The sequence below is a fragment of the Microtus ochrogaster genome, chromosome 7 (genome assembly GCF_000317375.1).
Source record: "Microtus ochrogaster isolate Prairie Vole_2 chromosome 7, MicOch1.0, whole genome shotgun sequence".
NCBI lineage: Eukaryota > Metazoa > Chordata > Mammalia > Rodentia > Cricetidae > Microtus > Microtus ochrogaster.
This window is the reverse complement of record NC_022014.1, coordinates 36,292,946-36,315,575: the sequence shown is the minus strand read 5'-3', so window position 1 is coordinate 36,315,575 and position 22,630 is coordinate 36,292,946. Positions and strand designations below refer to the sequence as shown.

Here is a 22,630-nt window from a genome sequence, read left to right as displayed (position 1 = left end):
GCTGGGGTTCTAGGTGTGTGCTACCAAACCTGGACTGGGCTGTGCTTGGGTTCTAGGTGTGTGCTACCAAACCTGGACTGGGCTGTGCTGGGGTTATAGGTGTGTGCTACCAAACCTGGACTGGGCTCGAACCCAGGGCTTCATGAGCTCTAGCCTTGCCTTCAAAGTTGGTATTGACCTTTTATGATTAAGCAAAACAAAATTATTTTAGATTTCTGCTTTTTAAACTATAATTATTTCATTATTCTGACCATGACTATGCGCACCCATCATAGCTTCATTGTTTTCTTGGAGCGCTCTCTTCAGGAACTGGTAATGGTGTTACTTAGTTACATAGTATTTTTAAAGCTTTGTAGCCATTTGTAAATTTCCTGAAAACCTTAAAAGATGAAGGAATGCTAGCTCTGCTGGTAATTTAATTAGACATCTTCAGGGGGTAGCTGGCAGTTTTCTTACCTAAAATTACCTAAGCCATAGCTGGTTGGTCATGCCTGTAGTCTTTATCCTCAGAAGGCTGAGGCAGGAAGATTGATGGAAGTTTGAGGCCAACGTAGGCTATCGGGAATAAACAAAACAAAACATAAAACCCACGGCTCCAAGTTCTTTGTGGACTTTGACTCATTCTCACTCATGGGGTTTCGACATTTTTTTGAGGTCTTGTAACTGGGCCCTGATTTCTAGATCTGCGGCTTGTGCTCTTCAGGTGGATCAGGTGTGAAGTTTGTAGTCAGTTCTGTCGGTGCCCAGCCCCTATTCTTTGAAAATTGGATTATGTCCTTTAAATCTGGCTTGAGACTAAATTTGACTTGTGACCATTACAGAATTCCGAGTATTCTTGGTTTCTTACTGCAGTTTTTCTTATACTCTAATTTTTATTGTTCTTTTATATATTGTTAAGTCATTCTACTTTAAATCTATCCTAATCATCATTTATTTTCTTTTGAATCACAATTTCTCCCTGTAACAGCCCTGACTGTCCTGGAACTCACTCTGTAGACCAGGCTGGCTTTGAACTCACAGAGATCTGTCTGCCTTTGCCTTCCAAGTGCTGGGATTAAAGGTGTGCACCACCAAGCTCAACTACTTAATCTTTTCTGATTACTAGTTACCAATTTAAAATATTCAATATTTGAATAGCTGTGTGAACTCTTTGATCCTGTAGTGAGGACTGAAGCATTCAGTGGAGTCTTGTGGCCACAGTGAAGTAGATTGGCTTCTTTTGTCACCTTTGTAAATAATCATTACGTTCTCACGATGCCTTTCTTCCTTTCTTAGTGGAAGAGAAAGCTAATACCTACCTTCTCCTTGGCATGTGCTTGGACTCTTGTGCACGCTATCTGCTATTCTCCAGGCAGCTGTCACAGGCACAAAGAATGTATGAAAAAGCCCTGCAGATTTGTCAAGAGATACAAGGAGAAAGACACCCACAGGTAAAGGAGGAAGGCCGTTCTGAGGAATAGTGTGTGTAAGCCAGGCCTGGTGGTGCAGCTTTGAAGATGGGCCTTAAGGTCACAGGCTCAAGGCTGTGACCAAATTAGTGAGATCCCATGTTAAAAGGAGAAAGAGACAAAGGTTTGGGAAGAGTGGTAGAGAGCTTGCTTAGCATCGGTGAGGCTCTAGATTCAGTGTGGCCAGGCTGAACAGTGGTGAGGGTATAAGGTTTACATGCAGTCCGCTCACTTTCTTTCCACCAGCTCATCGGCTCACTATTCCCAGCCACTACTTGTTTCACGGAGGGTTTGATATTGTTGGTCAGTCACTGGCTCTGTGTAGACCCTTTTATATGAGCCATGGTGGCTTACACAGCAGTCTTTATACAGGACAGGTCTAACCAAGTGTGTGCTTTCAAAGCTTCAGAATATGCAGTCTCATGTTTCACAGGGGCCACTGATTACTAGTGAGAACCTTTTTTTTTTTTTCCCCTCCTGGTGCTGTGGAGTAGACCCAGGGGCTTTGTACTGGGCAAGTGCTCTACCCTTGACCTGAATCTCCGCACACCAATTAGAAGCAGTACCATAGCCGGACTGTGGTGGCACACACCTTTAATCCTAGCACTTGGGAGGCAGAAGCAGGCGGATCTCTGTGAGTTCGAGGCCAGCCTGGTCTACAGAACTAGTTCCAGGATAGGCTTCAAAGCCACAGAGAAACCCTGTCTTTAAAAACCAAAACTAAACAGGAAGCAGTACCATAACCACTGCATTACAGAACTTTCTTCCATATCAGTCAGAACCTTGTAAGTAAATGGTAGTTAATATATGAGTATCTTTGCCTCCTGTGTTACTATGGGAGGTGAGGAAATAGGAACTTTAATTTTTTTTTCTTTTTGGCAGGACTAGCGATTAAACCTAGGGTCTCATAAATTCAAGGCAAGGGTTCTACCACTGATCCATGGCCATAGTCCTTAAAAATCAACTTTTAAGACCACTATTACAGAACTTTATATGGTTTTTCAAAGCAGGCAAAACAAAGCCTTGTTAGAATACTGAATACAGAATTTAGATCATCTCTTCTTCGGCTAAAGAGTAGATGCCTTGTCTGAATGCCTGCAGCCCACCATATAGAACAAACGAGACTGAACATGGAATATTTAGGACTTAATCCAGAGAGCCTGAATGAAATTTGGAGCACCAGCTACCTTTTTCTCGGTTTCAAAGTCCGAGTGATGTCTTTCTCCAGGGGTGGCGGTCGTGGCAGGAACGCTGCTGAGATGCAGGGAGGCACAGACGCACTCCCCAGTGCTGCCTCCCACCCCTGCTCTAAGTCCACAACCTTCCAGAGCAGAGTGTGGATCAACAGGTGCCTGCAGTTTGCCCCCTCTAATTCTGAGGAATCCTTATAAAGGATAAAGGTGAAGACTGTATGTCTGTGGGTACAGTGTTCCAACCTTCAGGTTAATGTTGGTGTTGGTGTATTTGTAAAGAAAAGGATGCTTTTTCTTCTCGTAGACCATTGTGCTGATGAGTGACTTGGCTACTACTCTGGATGCACAGGGCCACTTTGAGGATGCCTACATTTATATGCAGAAGGCGTCAGATCTGGCAAGAGAGATCAATCACCCTGAGCTGCACATGGTGCTCAGCAATCTGGCTGCCATCTTGATACACAGAGGTAGGTAGAGTGGAAACAGACTGCCTTCTCAGAAAGGCATTGCTGCACTTTGAAGTGAAACAATTTTGGGGAGGGCAAATGGCAATGAAGAAAACCCCAAATCAATGGTTCTCAAACTGTTGTCACCCTGTTGGAAACATCCCTTTACAGGATCACCTGAGACTACCAGAAAACACAGATTTACATCACAAATCAGGAGCAAAATTACAGTTAGAAAGTAGAAGTAATTTTGTTGTTGGGGGTCACCACATGAGGAATTAGGAAGGTTGAGAGCCGCTGCCCTGGGTTAAAAGGTTGGCTAAATAAGGGCAGAAAATGCATTTGTTTTAATGTACTATTTTGCTTACTTCACACAATTTCCACAACTCTGCACGACAACGTGAAGGTAGAGAATACTTTGCAGGCACAGGTTCTGTCTCTGTAGTACTTTACAGACTTACATTGTTTTTACAGGTAAAATTCCTCGGTGCTCTGAAGCCTCAATATGATACAGCATTGTTTCCTGCTAGTCCATATCACTCAGGTTTCCATAAACTTGGGGTTATTGCCTCTGTTGCATACACAATTGTGAAATCTTTGCCCGAGGGAAAAGGCCACCATCATAAAGGGCACTAGTGATTCCACAGCACTAAGCACCTAAGCTGACACCTACTCTAGCTCAAATTCTCGAAACCAGTTGTCAGTACACATGATGAGACAGCCCCCAGTAAACCAAACACACATCCTCACGAGGAGTGGGTTCTCTTTAGTCACTCTGAAAACACATATTTTCTTCTCCCCTTTCTTTGGGTTATTTTAGAACGATACACACAAGCAAAAGAGATCTTCCAGGAAGCACTGAAGCAAGCAGAGCTGAAAAGAGATGAGGTTTCTGTACAGCACATCAGGGAAGAATTGGCTGAGCTGTCAAGAAAAAGTAGACTTTTGACCTAATTTTGTTAAGCTATGTAAGTTCGTTTTGTTGTAGAGAGGGTGATCTCTGGTAGCCCAAAGGAGTGATGTTCTTCCGTGTCTGGATCTCAAGCGGTGGTGTGAATCATTGTTGGAATTCAGCTTTCTTCAACTCAACCTCGCTGAAGGACAAGTATACACTGCCACTTTTATTTCTAAATTTAGTTTACTTTGAGATGGGCCTCCAACTTGGAGTCCTCCTGCTTCAGTCCCCCAAGTGCTGGGACTGTGCCTGGCCCTACTTGTGTGTGTAAAGTTGCAGCAGCTTCTACCCTGTACTGACAGTAACTTACGAGAGCTTGGTGTGATGTGCCACTTCCCAGTGCAGCGTGAGAGAGGCCGTCCATCTGGTCCGTGAAAACTGTAGACTCTTAGGTGGCCACATTCTCCACGGTGTGGTCATTATACTTTCCCTAAGATTTTGGTTCCTGCTTTCTCTTCTCTATCCATTTCTGGCAAACAAGTTACTTGTCTGATGGCACAGGAAGATTTTGGTGAGTTATTTTATAGTCTTTTAATGAAGCATTGCAAAATTTAGTCAATGTGGGGGAGATAATAATTCTAGTTGGCCTCCAGTAAGCAGCATTCACTTCTGAAGTGGGCAGTGGGCTTCCTTTACAGCCAGTCCCACGGTATGCCGAGCTGAACCCGGTAACAATACTGATAGCACTGATGCATGCCGTTGGCAGTGTGGAACCACTGACCTGGATCCTACTTAGCAGCACTGGCTATTTTGCAATCTCTGTATTCACGCCTGTTAAGTGGGAAACCAATTAGATTCTTGGTCTGATGACTTGAATCTACTATCAGGCATTAAAAAACTTAGTCACTGCCTCAGAGTACACACATACACGATACACAATTGGATGCCTTTACCTCTACAGCCTGGCAGATGTCCATTGCCTGAGAGAGAAAAAAATATGTTTTCTGGGTGCCCTGAAGGAACAGGTGGTGTTGGCATCCCGGTGGAGGTCGGTGACGTGAACAGGACGGGCCAATGGGCTTTTGGTTCCTATGTTTGTACTGGGAGAATCTTCATAATAAACTAGAGGCTATACAATATTGTATGTATGCTAATAATCTTTGAATCGTAGAAAAATAACTGAGTTATAACTGAGTTACTAAAAGGAAAACCCTAAGGCCCAGGTCCTCAGAAGTAAACCAGAATTCTGTGTTGTGCACGGGAGTTCTGACATTTCCATCTGTGCTCATTTACCACTTTCTCCCCAGCTAATGTGATCCCATCAGTGAAGAATAACAAGAGATTTCAGTCACTTTTTGCTTTGAGAATGTTTTACTATTTCATAATTCCAGAGTTACCAAAAGTAAAGTCTTAGGATTTTTAATCCTCTGTGGTGATCCACCTCCTGGTCCTGTGGTGTGGCTGGGAGACTGTAGTTCTCAGATAGATGGTCCAAGGTGCATGTTCCTGGAGCACTCATTTGCACTGTTATAAAAAAGGCAGTGAGACAGAGGGACTGATCTCCTTTTACTGATTACAACTTTAAACAATTTACATTTAATTTCATTTGAACTACACCATGTTACTGGAGTTGTCAGGGCATAAGGGTATGTAAGACAGAATCACAGCATATGAAAATTTAAAGTGTAGTATAAAATTTCTCACTAAATAGACTGGAAAGTTGTCAGAATATTACCTCTACTGGAAGACCTTGATTTAGTTGTATGTGCATGTGTTATATAGTGTTGGCCCACAAAAAATGCTATGCTACACTTTGAATTGTGGCTGATTTCCTAAGTCTCAGTGCCTGCTTCCTCCCTTAGTCTCACAGTAAGGCATACCTCCCCCTCTCTAGGTAAACTCTGAGGATTCTGTTCTAGTTGTTTTGAACTAGGAAATTATACTGGATGTCATGTTGTATTGTGGTGCGCATGGGACCGTCTTCTAGGCTGATGTATCCTAAACTGAACCCAACCTAGAACGGGTCAGTCCTCATCATTTATGACTTACTAAGTTCTAGGCTATTACTGGAACTTTGGTGGGGGGGGGGGCTTTAATCAAACTTTAGTCTTTGTTATGTTCATGACTATTGTAAAGGTATACTTTGGACACTTGCAGACTTTACAGGTGATAAGAATTCTGTCTCATTGTAGCTTTGGCTGGCCCAGAACTCACCTTGTAATCCAGGCTAGCCTTATACTTTTAGTGATTTGCCTGCTTCTGCTTCCCAAGTGCTGAGATTAAAGGTGTACGCTACCATGCATGGCTAAAGTTTAAGATCTCAAATGTCTGTCTTTATTACTTGCTAAGTTATATGGGCAAATTTGAGCCTGTGTCTCCATCTATAAAAACAAAGGGGGGTGGGGATTAGAAACCAGTGGTCCAGATGCTAAGCGGAGCTCAGGCAGTGGTTCTCGAGACTTTCTCCTGTCAATTCTCAGTGGCATTATCCCCAAACCACTAAGTGTCTGTATGCAGTGGAAGAAGCATGAACACCATGATAAAGCTGTGTGAAAACAAATCTAAAAACACACCAAGTAATTTTTAATAAAAACGTGATCCTCCAGTACCATAATTTAAAAATTAAGTCTTTAAATTACTTGCACCTTGAAAACACTTTACTCGTGTTCTGTAGAAGCAGAGTAGGCGCTGATGCAGATAGGAAAGGACTTGTGTTCATTGGTTAGTTCAGGATGCAGCATAAAACAAGCCTGGAAGACCAAGGTTCTGTACAGATTATCTTTTTAACTCAGCCAGATATGTATCAAAGAAAAGTTTCTTGTTTGAAACCTGAGACACGAAGATTCTGAAGTCACAAATGATGTACTGTAGCTATGGACAGGATAGTCAAATTTATTTCAGAACAAAAGCTTTGTTGGGCTGCATCAAATGCAGAATACTTAGGGGCATGGTTAAATTACCAGTGTGCATAAACATTGAGGTATGCCTCAAGCCTTTAAACTTTAAAACTGAACTCTAACATACCCATGCAGTAGGTTTGTTTTCAGTGCTACTAATGACAGCAAAGCCTGCACTGGAAACTCACAATGACGCTCTGCGCTCCTGCCCTGTGACCTCATTCAGCTTTTATGACAGGGTATGTGGTAAAAACCTAAACATTTTCACAAGATTTACCGGGGAAAGTTGAATTTAGAGGAAACGAAATACAATGCCCATGACAGCCAGTACTGTATAACTGTGCTGTGTGAGGTTGTTTAGAAGGCTGGGGTTAAAAAGATAGACAAAGAATTTAAAAAATTACCCCCAATGTTGATGTGCTGATTTAAATTTAAGTACACCAGATACTACAGCAAAGGGGATACACTGCAAAAAGGTTCTATTTACAGAAGAGTGATTTAAAGACATCATGGTTTCCTTTACAAACAGGAATTGTCCACTTTAAAAAAAAAACTCTACACTTAACCCTCCCCTGTTATAATCCATTGAATTGCCTGTATTAGAGGCAGGGTAGATTTGTTTTTTTCCCATTTGATTTTCCAAATGAACTTCCATCATTTCTTCTTCATCTGTGGCCCTGGCTCTCCTGAGAAGTCTCTGGGCACAAATCATAGGAGGGCAGAATTTTTTTAATCTGCAATTAAAATCAGAGCCAGAGTTTCTTCCTATGCACAGGTCAGTCGTCACTGTCAGACAGTGTCTCATATTGCGCTGAGAGCAGCGGGGCAGGTTCCCGCTCCCAGATGCGGTTCTGTTGATGAGGAGCTGCTTGGTTGATGGCAGACGGGGCACACGCAATTGGTGTTGGGGGTGTGCTGCTGAGCATCCGCAGGGTCAGAGGATTGTAGGGGAACTGAGTAGAACCTGACAAAAGGAAAATGAGATTTTTAGTGTCATTAGCGTCCAATGCGATATTTACAGGATGGAACAGAGCAGGAGTATTACAGTAAATGGTCTTGTGATGCCTTGATTGGTTTAATTCTCAAAAGGATAAATAATACAAGTAACCACATGGGTAGGGATAAAAAGTCTGTGCTATCTCATCATGGATCTCCACAGAGATCTAACTGGAGGAGCCTAGCGACACGAATAACTTTCCAGTAGAAATGCAGTGCTCAGCACATGGCGAGTGCCCAGGAGCTGGGCCAGGCTGTGTGACCTCTCTACAGTCTCACTAGGCTGATTTAAATGTGTATGAGATTTAAAATTGGACACATTAACAAGAACACCATTTTCTTTTCCATTTCTAGATTGCCTAATTGTACTTTCCCCACAGTTCCTCCTATCATTGTAAGCCATAAAACATGCATTTTATCAAGTCCTCTAATAGCTAATAAAAAAAATATTTCCCTAAAATAATGGAACAAAGGAGGCAGGAAAACCGCTGGGTGAAGGAAAGTGAGAAGGGTGTGAGCAGGGAAGAAGACAACCAGTGGGAGGGGCCAGGCAGGAAAGGAGGACAAAGCACACATTCGTGTGCCGGTGCAATGATGTAACACTGCTGTACGCTGACCTACCCACTAATGTGTGCATTGCTTCCGTGGGAGATTTCTAATGCATAAGCCTTTTACACATGGCAGCAGAGGTTTAAAAGACAGAGACCTTGAAGTGTATAGATACAATAACTATGGAATTGTTAGGCATGCAGGGGAAGGTCTCATTTCAGATTTGGGGGTGGGGAATGCATAAGGAAAAAAACATAATTCAGTCTCTAAAATCGACAGCAGATATGCCAATTTTATTTTTTAATCTTCCTTTCAAAAACATGGTTATTTCTTAAAACATATTTAATTCTTGTTTGTGTTGTGTATGATATGTGTTGGGCATGCTTGTGCCATAATGTAGGTGGAAGTCTAAGGACACTTGGGGAAATGATTCTCCTCTGCCACTTTTATGTAGGTGGATTAAACTCAGGCCATTAGGCCTGCAGTTACTTTACAGTAAAGACATTTCATCATCTCACTGACCCGCTATAGTTATGTTTTTAAAAGCTCTCACACATATGCATGTGAGACATTTGTGGAGATGTAAACCTACAGGCGTGCTAGCTTTTGTTACAACATTGTGTTTCCTAGTTTGGATTCTGATTTCTTAGTAAAAAGCTAAACATGAGAGACATTTTGGGTGACATTTCATCTGGATAAAGTTCACGGAAGAGCTGAATCCAGACTTATTTGCAATTCCTGGTTACCAACCAGCATAGTACAGAGATGGCAATGTATGGATCACATAAATATAAATGGTCTTGTGAAAAGTAGATCCAAGTAATGATAGAGAAAACTATAGTTCTGCTGGGCAGTGGTAGTATTCAGGAGCCAGAGGCAGGCGGATCTGTGTGAGCTTGAGGAGAGCCAGAGCTACACAGAGAAACCCTGTCTCAAACGCACACACATGAAAGGAAGGGAAGGAAGAGAAGGAAGGAGAGAAAACTACAGTTCTTGCCCAAGCCATAACATCGAATTCACAAGCAGGTAACATTAACAAAGTACTGACACAAAATGAATTTCGTTTTTATCAGTTAAGTGAGGCTCCTCAACACTCCCCCACCTGTTGAAGAGGGCCTGTCTTCCCAGGCCCATCCTGGTGTCTGCCTGTGGTAATCACCTTCTGAATGTACAGAGGAGACTGAAGAAGGCCGCTCAGTTCCTAAGTAGCTTTGCCCAGGAATAGGAGATTTAGACTTCCGGCTATTTGATTTGTTGATCAGTTTTGGTTTGCATACTCCTGAAAGTGAAATTCAAGTTACTATATTAACTACTGATAAATAATTTAACTTCTCAGTGACAGCAACAGTGCCTACCGAAATGCTGGTTATAATGCCAAGTGAAAAACCATAGTGGTAGCACGAAGGATCCTGTGTTAAAGTCAGAGCGGTCTGTAAGGCGGAGGTAGGCACATCATCCTATAAACCTGCTGGCCTCAGTGTAGGTAATGGTAATAAACATCTGCTTCCCTTTGCCCCTGCCTCCATCTCAATTTAAAAGAAGCAAGTATCAACTTACTAGACCTGGATGGAGGTGGGGGTTCCTTGGACTTCCCACAGGTCAGGGAACCCTAAGTGCTCTTCGGGCTGAGGAGGCAGGGGGACTTGATTGGGGGAGGGGGAGAGAAATGGGAGGCGGTGGCGGTGAAGAGACGGAAATCTTTAATAAATAAATTAAAAAAAATAAATAAAAGAAGCAAGTAGAGGACTTAGGCCACTGAAGTAAAGGGTAGGCCATAGCAGATACTCTTCAAGTCTCACCGGCTCTTTCTAGTTCCTCCAATGACTGGGCTCTATGACTAAATATTAAATATTAAATTAAGAAGCCACTTAGCACATTTTTCTCTCAGCCCCAGCAGTTTTACCCTACCCCAATTGTACACAACCAGTATCATTTTAACCGCCTATAGTTGCCAAGAAAAACACAAATATACAACCAATAAAAATTGGAAGAGCAGAATTAATACTTTACTTTTCTAGAATAGTGAGTTGATATTGTCCAAAGGTACTATGTCTAAGTTATAGGGGAGGGAGACGCAAACACTGAACATTCATTGCTTTTCCCCTTTCCTTTGCCACAGAGAGAGTTTTACCTGAAAACAGGGAAAAACCATATGAGGTAACTTGATATAAATATTCTTTCTGTTGGCTTGATTTATAGGTTGTAAATCATCTCACACCAATATGTATCTCGTGTTTGCAAAAGACTTGTTGAGTAATTCCCATCCATCCAATGGCTTTGTGGGTTCAAACATCTTTTTGTCTGAGGTGTGTGGAGTAGGGATGCAGGTATCAGTGTTTCCTTCTGTCCTGCTGGTTCTAGGGATCAAGCCCAGGTGGGTAGCACTGGTGGCCCATGTCTTTGCCATTGTGGGGTTTTGCTCCCTTTCTGTGGTTTCTTCTGCGATGACTTACAGCTACACTGAGATTTGGCCATATTTATTAGGACAGTAAATGACACAGCAAAACACCAACACTGGGGCTGGAGAGATGATGCAGTGGTTATTAAGAGCACTTGTGACTCTTGCCCAGGACCCCAGATTAAATTCCTGGTACCCACATGGTGGTAACTCCACTTCCAGTGGATTCAACAACACCCTCTTCCAGCACAGGAGTTCTCAGTGATCCAACAGAGCATTGAACCAAACACCTTACCTGAATGAGGTGATGGGTCCCCTTCATCTCTCCGTGTCTCACTGCTGGTCACAACTGAGGTGCTGGCACTACCAGACACAACTCCCACAGGCTGGGGCATGACCACACCATGGTCTTCTACTTTATCATCAAAACTTCCCATGAGAGCCTTTCTGATGATGTCTTCTAGACCAAGATTACTGGCAGGATCGGCAAAAGAATGGCTTCTTGAGCTAACTGCACCTGAGGAGACAAGGCAGTGTACTGCTGCTTGTTTCTGAGGCAGATCATAGCAAAGGGAAACAAAGAAAATCTGGGCTCTCCAGCTTGGTGAAGTTCAGCATTCAGACCCCTGGCACAATGCTGAGAAAGCTCACAGTGAGATGCAGTACTCGGCGTCCTCCCTACTGTTTCTTTGTAGTGCTCAGTCTTCAGCAAGGATTTAGAACTCTTACCTGATGTTGTAACTGCTGGCAGATTGAAGATCTCAGTTCCTGGCTGCGCAGCTGCTGTATTCAAACAAATCTTGAGGTTAATTGAGATGAGATAATCATGATACAAAGTCTCAAGAAATTCTAGAATAAAATTAACCCTTTGGTTTTCTACATTTCATTATGTGGAAATGAGATGATGAAAATACCTTTCTTGAGGCTGGAGAACATAAAAAATAAAAGAAAAAAATAAAAAAAAATAAAAAATAAATAAATAAAAAATCAGGTCATATTTGAGGTAGAAAACTCAAAACGTGAATAAGATAATTCACACGAGAGAGATGTTACATTCCTGAGAGCAGTGCAAACAAACAGGAAAAAGTCATTGCAGAACAGGAATCTAGGTTTCCTAGGGATGAAGGCGTGGGCTTCAGACACCCTAAGAAGTACCCAAAGATTCTGCCTTGACCCATTATTAGTTACTGGCAAAGTGTCACACAACTTATAATTTGCAACTTGAATAAAAAAAGAAAAACCATTTTGTGCCCCAAGAGTGAAGCATTACCGACTGAGCCATCCTAGAGTAAAAAGCAATAAAAGACGACTCCACGGGAGTGTGGTGGCACATGTAAGCCATGGGGTACTTGGGAGGCAGAAGCAGAAGGATCTCAGTGCCACAATTAGAGACCCTGTCTGAAAATTTCAGGTGAATATAATCTAAACAATTGTTAATACCACTCAGAATGTGGCTCTCCTTTTACTTTCAGAGCTTACAGTTAAGTGTGCTGCTTTCATATATAAAATCTATTTTAGCAAAATGCCATTTTCTACTTGGTTTTAAAAATAAAGACAAAGTCTTAAGTAGCCCTGGCTGTCCTGGAACTTTACATAGATCAGGCTGGCCTCGAAACCATTTCCTAAATTCTTGGGGTCTTAGAGTTTACATACTTAAAAAGCCCTCAGATGGCCATGGTGCAGTGAGATGCGGCAATTGCTTACAAATGATGGAAAAGAAAGCACTGGAGACCCGACTTAACAGAGGAGGAGGAGGAGAAAGGAGTAGATTGAACAACGGGTTATGAAGAGCAGGGACTTGGTGTGGGGAGCAGAGTGGGTGTTCAGTTTTATAAAAGACCGAGTGATGGACTCTAGATAAAATAAAAAGTTGGGCTGGATGGTGGCAACAATGCCCCTAATCCCAGGTCTCAGGAGACCTCTCAGTTCGATGCCAGTCTGGTCAACAAAGGAAGTTTCAGGACAGCTAGAGCTGTTACAAAAACAAAACAAAAACCAGATGTCAGACACAAATACAAATTCAAGGGTTTCAGTATGAAATTCAGTTTTAAATGCCCCCAAATTATGGTGTGTAAGGGAAAAGGTGTTGAGAGCTCTGGAGCAAACAAGGGCCAGGCTGAGCTGAGGAAACCAGAAATGGCCCAAAAAGAGGATCTGAGGCAACGAAAGAGCTAACTCTGCAGGTTTTTTGGCTTGGTGGCTTTTGGATTTTCAGCTGTTTGCCAGTAAGGACTCAGTTGTGCCCTAGAACCACTGGTTTTTAAATATAAATTCCTTTTTCTATAGTGAGAACTCTTAGCAATTAAAAAAAAAATCCCATGTTCTTGGGGCTGGAGAGATGGCTCAGTGATTAAGTGCTCTTCCAGAGGACACGGGTTTGATTTCCAGCACTCACGACAGCTTACAGACAGCTGTACTCCAGTCCCAGGGGATACACACTGTCCTCTGTCCCTTGCAGGCATCTCACATGTAGTACACAAACATGTAGGCAAAAACACGAAAAATAAAATAATCCCGGATTCTAACACAGTTTTATTAGTTTTGGCCTTAAAACTCCAACATACTATCCCCATCAGGTAACTTCGCAAAACACTTGTAAGACCGTCAGCTATCAACAGACCTCAGATTAGTAAATACTGCTAAATGACCAGTTAGCTGAGGACAGTGTGAAAACATTAACAGAAAAGCTGTTCAGTGGGCCTCATAAACTCACAGCGTGCTCTGTCAAGTCTCCTCCCCGTTAGCCAGGTAAGACCAAACTAGGGACTGAAATGGTCCCAACAGCCTGCTGTTCCTTGGCCTGTGTGTCTGTGTGCTTGGAACGGTGTCTCTTAAGAGGCGGAGAGCCACTGATTTGTTTGTTCTCTTGGCGACTTTAGGGCTGTGAGTAGAGGAGACTTGAAAACTGGAGACCAAAGGTCTGTGATGTAGTGCTTCTCATGATAACACGGGTAGCTTGGTCACTGTAAATCTGGCAGTTTGGTCAGCGTTCTACAATCTGTCGCCAATTAAAGAGAATCCAGGGTATTCCTATCTTGAAACCCCTTCCATTCTTGGAAGTTATTGCTCACTTTTCTGTAATAAATCTATATTTGCTGTACTAAAATGAAGAAAAGCAAAGAAAGATACATTTAATAATTTAGAGACGGAGTATGCTCTCAATGAGTGGTGTGGGGCTCATCCTTTTCTCACCATTCAACAGAGTGGCATGTAATGAATAGTAATCATGAGTAGTAGAGATGTAATTTACACACCTGTCTAGCCGTTTAGCTTCAGAGCCCAGAATTTCTTCTGACAGGGTCAGAAGACTAGCAAATGACAGATCAGAGACAAATCTCTCTAGATTGTCTATCGCTGGTTAATTAAGACTGGCTAGCAAGTGGTGGTAGCATACCACCTTTAATCCCAGGACTCAGGAGGCAGAGGCAGACGACAGATCTCTGGGCAATCCAGGCCAGCCTGGTCTACAGAGCTAGTTCTAGACAGAGAAACCTTGTCTCGGGACTCAAAACAAAACAGGCTGTTAACTAACATAGGACGTGCAATACTAGTACAGCAGTGATCTGATGGAAAGCAAGAGGCTGCCGTACAGCTTTCCCGCGACAGTTTCCAGCAGGCTTGGAGACTGAGGACTGAGCTGCTGGAGGGGCATGTCGGCGGGAGAAGAGATTCATGTTAGAATGCTGGGCTGGAGTTCCAGCTGTGTTACTTCTGGGGTAACCATCAGTTACTAAACCTCTGACTCCATTTTCTTCCTCATTTATAAAATGGAGATAATCACATGCAGTGTGGTACACAGTAAGTGTATTCTCATAGTTGCATCTGCATGCCACAAGACTGCACCAAGACCCTTGAGGGCCTGTCAGCTCCTGGTCGGTTAGAAGACAAGCAGGACGAAGAAGAATAAATCACACTGTCCAACACCCAGAACTAGTAATTCTCAAAACAGAGCAGGAGAGAGGTGGTTTCAGGAGTCCACTGACACCCTGGCATCTGTTTTTAGGCACAGTTGTGTAACTTAGTTGTTCAGGCTGCTAATGGAAAGATACTCTTACACTATAGTAAGAATGATAACCTTAGGACAGATAATATTGATTTGAATTACAAAGTAAGCTAACTAAAGTGAGATAATAGAATTACAAAGGTGAGTAAAGAGCGATTGTTGAAAAAGGACTGAAAGGCAAGGCTCATGGAAAACACGGTTTTTGAATATTTTAAGAAATGTTTTATGGAGATGGTTCAAATAGATAAAAGTAAAACAAAAGAGCTTTAAAACAAGAGAGACACCAATAAAAACCTGTGCAGAATTTAGTCACATGTAAAGAAAATGTGCCCTAGATCCAGCATTAGTTCCCCATAAAGACAGATGGCTTCAGAAACACCTGAGTGGCTGTTTCCTGAGAAGGAACCATTTGTGAATTTGCTAACACTGTATAGAATCAAGATGCTCTGTAAAAACCTTCAAACTCAGGACTATAAAAAAGGCAACGCTGAGATAGCATTGTTAATGTGTGTTTTATTCGGGGTTCACGAAAGAAATCCCACTTACCCATATCAGAGTCACCTCCACCAGAGGAGTTCAACTTACGAAAAATTTCCTGCTTCTTTGATTTAACCATGGGTGATGTGCTTTCGAGCTTGGTGAAGAAGGAAGGCAAGTAGCTTATACTTCCTGGTGATCGAGAATCATTCCTGTCAGGAATACAATTCTGTTAGGATTATGCACTCCTAACCCTAGGAACATTCCTTTTACAGGCACAGAGTACTTGGAAAACTACTGCCTCCCTATTTATTCTGTTTGGGAAACAGGATGTGACCAGAAACTTGTTTGGAAATAGTCAAATATTTTTGGCTCTGAAAGATGAAACAGCAAAATTAGAATTGAAATGAAGATGATCTACAGCATAGTTTATTTCCTTTTTTACTGACTGTTTGAGACAGTGTCTGTCCTGGAACTAAGTAAACCAGGCCGGCCTCGAACTCAGAGAGATAGATCTGCCTGCCTCTCCAGTGCTGGGATCATAGGTATGTGCCACCATGCTTGGCTAATCTATAGCACAAAATCTTTTTTTTTTGGGGGGGGGGGGATTGTTTTGATTTTGAGACAGGGTTTCTCTGGATCTCTTTTTGTAGACAGGCAGGTCTCGGACTCCTAGAGATCCACCTGCCTCTGCCTCCCGAGTGCTGGGATGAGATGTGTGTCACCGCTGCGGTCAGCACAAATTCTTTTTTTTTTTTAAACATTTTATTTATTTATTATGTATACAATATTCTGTCTGTGTGTATGTCTGCAGGCCAGAAGAGGGCACCAGACCTCATTATGGATGGTTGTGAGCCACCATGTGGTTGCTGGGAATTGAACTCAGAACCTTTGGAAGAGCAGGCAATGCTCTTAACCACTGAGCCATCTCTCCAGCCCCCGGTCAGCACAAATTCTTAAGGAATAAAATGGCAAAGTATTAATTGGAAAACCTAGAAACAGCTTATCAGGTTTTTTTGCTTAATAGCAGACTGGTTATGTAAGCTAGGAATTCTTTTAAGTACACTAGTCATGACTAGTAACACCTACCTGTAAAACAGCAAAGGCTCATATTTAGCCCATAAGTTGGACTTCAGCAAAATAGCTGTAGTAGCTACATAAAATTGCCTAACTATTATAATCATTTTCAGACAAACAACAGAGGAACTGAGTTTTAATACAAAGGATCTCATTATTTCACTGATAGCTTCCCCTAACAGGGACGGTAACACAACACATTGTTGACAACACTGTCTGGTCATGTGTATTCACTCAGCATTTAGACAGAAAACTATCTGTGAAGAAAGAAAAAAAGAAGACATGGTCCCTGTGCATAAAAATTCAATCTGGGAAAATATGAATGCAAATTATTTACCCCCTCATTTCACTAGAGATAACAACATGTATTCTATTATCTACAGGTACATTCAATTAATTCTGAGAAATTCATCAGCAGCTTAGAATTAGACAGACCTGTTTTAAAACTGGACTCTCTCTACCAGTTTTGGCCACCATCAAATCATGTATTTGGCTCTTGGCATTAAAGGATGTTAATGCCAAGAAACTGTGACTCAAGAAAAAAGCTCAAGACAACAGAGAATATTAGGGTGAAACAGTAGGAAATGGAGATTCATAGGCCTAGTTCTGAAATGAAAACGCCATGCTAGTGACCGGGTGCTTTACTCAGTGTGCCTTAGTATACTTAACTCTGCTGAGATACAGAGCAGTGAGACAGGACAAATGAAGTCACTCAGGTCAAAATTAGGGTTAGAATGAGGTGAGAAGAAAATCTAAAAGGCACAGTCTGTGTACAGTCTACAACACCTGAAATAGGACAGGTACTCAAAGCTGGCTGAATCACCACCACCTGCTGCCCAAAGGGTCTAGAAGGATTAACATGCAGGAATAATGACGGAGTTTCTCTAACTTGGTTAATGTGTTTTGGCTAACATCTAGTAGTATTAGCTCATGGGGAAAATACTCTTAGATGTTCTTCCCTGATATAAAAGTACCACACAAACAGAAAAGGCAGTGTCTTAAGGAAAGCCTTAGGCGCAGCCTGCCCCTGACCCACCTCTGCTCTGTAGGCTCCACTCCCCTCTGCGACAAGAGCAGCATGCTGTCCTGCTTCTCATGCACAGCAGGAACTTGGGGTGGGGAGATGGGCTCATAGGGCTCTGATGAGATATGACTCCTCTCTGGAGACTTTCCAGGCCTGCTGGGGTGGAAAATGCAATATTTTATGTTTTACTCCAGGGTCATCTCTGAGTCAATGTCTGCATTTACTATGTATAATTTTATCAATCCTGCTCTCTTCTTAAAATCATGAAAGTTGTTGAGTTTTTTGAGGTTTATCTGTGAACCTCTAACCTTAACACCCACAAGGGGAGAAGGAACCCTGACCATCCTCATGGTCTGTCCTTTACGGCTCACCCTTTAGTTTACATATTTAACTTTACATACTCTAGCCATTTATGTATTTTGTAAAGATTCGTTTATTTTTTTATGTACATTGGGGTTTTGCCTGTATGTGTGTCAGTGTGAGAATGTCAGATCCCTGGGAACTGGAGTTACAGACAGCTGTGAACTGCCATGTGGGTGCTCTTCCTCTGGAAAAGCGGCCAGTGCTCTTAACCAGTGAGCCATCTTTCCAGCCCCACCCCCATTTTATGTATTTTGTAAATGTCAAAACAAACAGCCATATCTTCCTATCTCTTCTCCCCAATTACTAGCCATTTCCATATGGCTTGTGATGTACATCTATTCTAACTACAGGGCTCCCCTAGGTATGATCAGTAGTAGGCCACTTGCCTAGCCTTCGATGCATTCCCAGAACCATGACAGCAAAATGGATTGTATAAACATTTTATTTTTTTTTTATTTTTTTTAAATATTTATTTATTTATTATGTATACAATATTCTGTCTGTGTGTATGCCTGCAGGCCAGAAGAGGGCACCAGACCCCGTTACAGATGGTTGTGAGCCACCATGTGGTTGCTGGGAACTGAACTCAGGACCTTAGGAAGAGGAGGCAATGCTCTTAACCTCTGAGCCATCTCTCCAGCCCCTGTATAAACATTTTAAATGACAAAATCAGATAGTTTTACTAAGAGAAAATGAGCGAAACTAACCTCCTCTATTTAGATCCACAGACGCAGGTTATAAGTGGAGAAGCCAATTGGAATCCCTCTTCATTAATGTCATCAATTGTTCCAAATCTGCTACCACAGCATCAAGTTTTCTGCCTCATTTATTTCTTATTTATTTATTTAGTGTGTGTGTGTGTGATTGATTGATTGTTTTTCAGGATAATCTAAAAGGAACTCCTGGGTTCTACATGTCTTCCTTCTTCAGCCTCTGAAGGATTACAGATTACAGTCAACCTTCTGTTCTTGATAACTGTACTTTTTTTTTCCTTTTTTTTTTTTTTTTTGGTTTTTCGAGACAGGGTTTTAAAGATTTATTAATTAATTATATATACAGTATTCTCATTACAGATAATTGTGAGTCACCATGTGGTTGCTGGGAATTGAACTCAGGACCTTTGGAAGAGCAGTCAGTGCTCTTAACCATTAAGCCATCTCTCCAGCCCATGTACTTTTTTAAAAAAGAGGAAAATATAAGCTGGTCTAGTGTTGCACACCTTTAATCTCAACACTGAGGGGCAGAGGCAGAGAGAACTCTTCTAGATAGAGGCCAGCTTGGTCTACACAGCCAGTTCCAGGATAGTGAGGGCTACATACAAAGACCCTATCTCAAAAAACAGACCCCCACCCAAAAAGAGTGAGAAAAAGCAGGCTTTCATATTGTCTTTAAGATAACTAAACTTTGGGGCTGGAGAGATGGCTCAGAGGTTAAGAGCACTGCCTGCTCTTCCAGAGGTCCTGAGTTCAATTCCCAGCAACCACATGGTGCCTCACAACCATCTGTAATGAGATTGGGTGCCCTCTTAAAAGATAATTATGCTTTTAAAAATGTATGCAATATTTGCTTAAAAGTTGTTCAGGGATAGGAGATGGGGTGGGAGGAGGTGAGAGTAAAAACAGCTGGCCATTTGCTGCACAAAGAATAGTGTGAGGTTTTCTACTTTATTTTGTTTGAGTCAGAGTCTCTACATAGCCCTGGCTATTTCTCAAACTCACAGAAATCCTCCTGCCTCTATCTCCAAGTGCTGGGGATTAAAGGTGTGAGTCCATCCATGGCTTTTCTACTTTTTAAGATCAGCCAACTTCCTTTTTATTTCGAGACAGGGTCAGTGATCTGCTTGCGTCTGTCTTGTGTGCCATCCTGCCTGGTTCCAGCCAGCTTCTTGCATACATCATCCCTACAACTTTCTACTCCTCATTTTGAGGGATAATCATGTCTCCTCATTTTGTACCTGAGAATCGTTTCCATTTATCTAGTTTATTCATCCTCTGTGTATATTCAAAGTATTTGTTAGAATCTTTGTTTTACTGATACTCATTCTTGTTCTTAGCATTACGAAGCATTAATTTCCTTAGTTCTATGTAAATATAATATCAATTGATGTTTAGTCTGTTACTTTGAACTAAAGCCCTTGCTTCCCTTTTGAAAAACTTTAGACAGAACATGGTAACAAACACCTCTAGAGGTCAAACCTGCTACTGCACTGTATGCACAGCCTGGATTTTTTTTTTGTTGTTACTGTTATTAACTCCTTGAGACAGGGTCTCATTACATAGCCCAATCTAGCTCTGAGCTTCGAATCTTCCTGCCCTTCCTCCTGAGTAGCTGGAAATATAGGCATGCTCCACCACCTATCCAGCCTGGGAAAGAATTTTGAAGGAATACTGAACTCTCTGTAAATATTACCCAACTACTTTTGAATATACGTTAATACACATACACAGTGCTAATGCCCAGACAATGGCCATCTGGAACATACTATAAAGAGAAAACACGCTATTCCCACCTTCCAAAGAATAAGGACAAATGATATTTGATTTGAGAAATGAATATCATAACTTCTAGACATATTAAAATTATCTTATTACAACAAAATTTACATATGTTTGGTAAAAACAAAGCAAGACCCTACCTTCCCCGGGGCTTATCCACAAGGTTTTCTGGAGAAACTCTAGAGCCTGGTCTTGGATGCAGCACAGTCTGAGCCTGAGACTCTGGGCTGTAGCGACTTGATGGTTTAGTTCTCACAGGTGTGGACGCCAACGCAGATGGTGACGTTTGGAATGTTGAAGTAGGAGACTGTGAGGAAACTTGATTTCTAGCAAAATCCTGTGTGATAATTTGCTGTGAATGAGAAGAGGGAAGAGTAGACAGTGAGGGTTATTAGCTACCTACCTAAGACAGTATAGTTTCATTCCGAATACAAAAGGGCCTTCAACTCATAGCACTCACCTTGCCTCAGACTCCTAGTGCCCCAGGCCAACTAACCTGAATACCTCTGCTATGATTTTTTTGTTAAAAAACAAAATAACAGCAAGAACAAAAAGCCCTGCTTTCTGCATGAATAACAAATAGTACTAAAGCAGTAAGAAAAGGCTTACACAGATGTGGTCAGCAAGTGTAATCAGTCGATGGGTCCTGGGCACCTGACCCATTCCTTCTGCCTGGGAGGACGGAGGTGGTGGTGGCTGCTGCTGTGGGGATGGTGATTCCTGCTGGGACCGATAGTGATGCAGTGGTCCTTCATACTGCCGAGTGGGCTCATCTAGTAGACAGCAGGTAGATACATTATCCCAAGGATGCCTCTGCCCTTGACTTAGTATCAAATATTAATAACTCAGAAGAACATAAGAAAAGGATGTGATATGCACATTTATACCTAATTTTTGTTTTTTTATCTTGAAGCAAAAAAAAAAAATGCAGATAGAAGCCTGAAGACTAGTAGAATAAAATATGAGTGTAGAAGTAGGCAAAGCTACCAACCCTTTTCCTCTGTGTATGTGCATGCACACGAGCACAAGCACACAAGCCTGTTAGACCAGTGTGTGCATGGATGTGTGAACGTGCAGGCCAGCGGCTGGTATCAACTATCTTTCCTCTATTGCTCTCTACCTTGATTTTGGTTTTTGAGACAAGGTCTCTCTGAACTTGATGCTCACGGATTCAACAAGACTGCCTAGCCAGTGAACTTAAGGAACCATCATTTGTGCTCCCTGCACCTCTTCCTCCATGCTGGGGTTCCAGAATTCACGGCTATGCCCGGATTTTTCGTGTGGGTTCTAGGTATCTAAATTCAGGTCCTCACGCTTGTGCAGTAGTTACTGTACCTACAGACACCTCCCCAGCCCTGGTGCATCTATTTTCACTAAAATATAAACAAAAGAGTAATAACTAGTTTTAAAAGGTGCACTTTGTTAGTATAGCTCTAAATGTTTCTAGAGCAGACTACCTGGCAACAAGTTGTTCTTACCATGGCCTAGACAGGTAATTAGAAGCAAATGTTAATGCAAATATGAGATAGGGAAATGGCAAACAGACATACTTTCTACTTGATTTCCCTTAGCCATGTCTGGCTGATAGGCCTGTGGCTTGTCCTGGGGTGGTGCAGGGGAGCTGGCAGGACTTATCACCTCAATAGCATCACTAGGTGCTTCATACCTGTGAGAAGACACTTTAAGAAAAGAACCTTATTTCAAAATAAATTCACAGAAAGTTTCAAAAGTCCAAGTTCTTCAAATCTATTTACATATTTTAGTTTTTGATTCTGCTAAAGAATGTTCATAGCATTCCATACTAGGAATAAAACTTAATCAAACCCACAGACTGTAAAAGGTACCTCTGTGATCCTAATCTCAATAGGTTGTAGGTTTCTCCGGCATAAGATAATGCAGAATTAAGATTTGTGATAAGCCCCTGGGAGCTTGAAAAGAAATAACAGGCTACCATCAAAGGTACTTAATGAGAAAATGTGGGGTAGACCTCAACCATTAATTGACTTCCATTTTTGTGGAACAATCTGATTTTAACAAAATAAGCCATAAAACTGCTTCACTGCTCCAAGACTAGTCATTGCTTATAAAACGCTGTATTTTCTCAAAGAACTCAAGTTTTACATTGTGAAAGTGGCCAGGAGTGGTAGGAAATATGTGAAGGAAATAACTTCAAAGGGAGGGTGAGTGCCAACCAATTATGAAGTCCACACAGACCCTCTAAGATACATACAGCACTCCAGAGAATTAATGGGGGCTGGAGAGATGGCCCAGCTGTTAAGAGCACTGCCTGCTCTTCCAAAGGTCCTGAGTTCAATTCCCAGCAACCACATGGTGGCTCACAACCATCTGTAATGAGGTCTGGTGCCCTC

At 42.0% G+C, this 22,630-nt stretch overlaps 2 protein-coding genes across 3 annotated transcripts in view; one reads left to right on the top strand and one right to left on the bottom strand.

Annotated features, from left to right (window-relative positions):
• Ttc19 (tetratricopeptide repeat domain 19) overlaps positions 1 to 6,287 on the top strand; it is a 32,797-nt gene extending 26,510 nt beyond the window's left edge. Inside the window, exons 8-10 of one of the 2 annotated variants that reach the window (XM_026780669.1) lie at positions 1,276 to 1,430; positions 2,991 to 3,108; positions 3,908 to 6,287. In XM_026780669.1, the coding sequence (XP_026636470.1) occupies positions 1,276 to 1,430; positions 2,991 to 3,108; positions 3,908 to 4,041 (407 nt within the window). In that variant the 3' untranslated portion in view covers positions 4,042 to 6,287. Of the gene's footprint in view, positions 1 to 1,275; positions 1,431 to 2,945; positions 3,109 to 3,907 lie in introns of both variants that reach the window. The other variant, XM_005349887.3, reaches the window with a different exon arrangement.
• Positions 5,737 to 22,630, bottom strand: part of Ncor1 (nuclear receptor corepressor 1) — a 159,604-nt gene continuing 142,710 nt past the window's right edge. The window contains exons 38-46 of the mRNA XM_013347052.2: positions 21,812 to 21,940; positions 20,871 to 21,034; positions 20,402 to 20,613; positions 17,416 to 17,559; positions 15,372 to 15,514; positions 11,552 to 11,605; positions 11,118 to 11,339; positions 9,527 to 9,703; positions 5,737 to 7,843 (exon numbers count right to left, since the gene is read on the bottom strand). Coding sequence (XP_013202506.1) covers positions 7,656 to 7,843; positions 9,527 to 9,703; positions 11,118 to 11,339; positions 11,552 to 11,605; positions 15,372 to 15,514; positions 17,416 to 17,559; positions 20,402 to 20,613; positions 20,871 to 21,034; positions 21,812 to 21,940 — 1,433 coding nt within the window. The 3' untranslated portion in view covers positions 5,737 to 7,655. The remainder of the gene's footprint in view (positions 7,844 to 9,526; positions 9,704 to 11,117; positions 11,340 to 11,551; positions 11,606 to 15,371; positions 15,515 to 17,415; positions 17,560 to 20,401; positions 20,614 to 20,870; positions 21,035 to 21,811; positions 21,941 to 22,630) is intronic.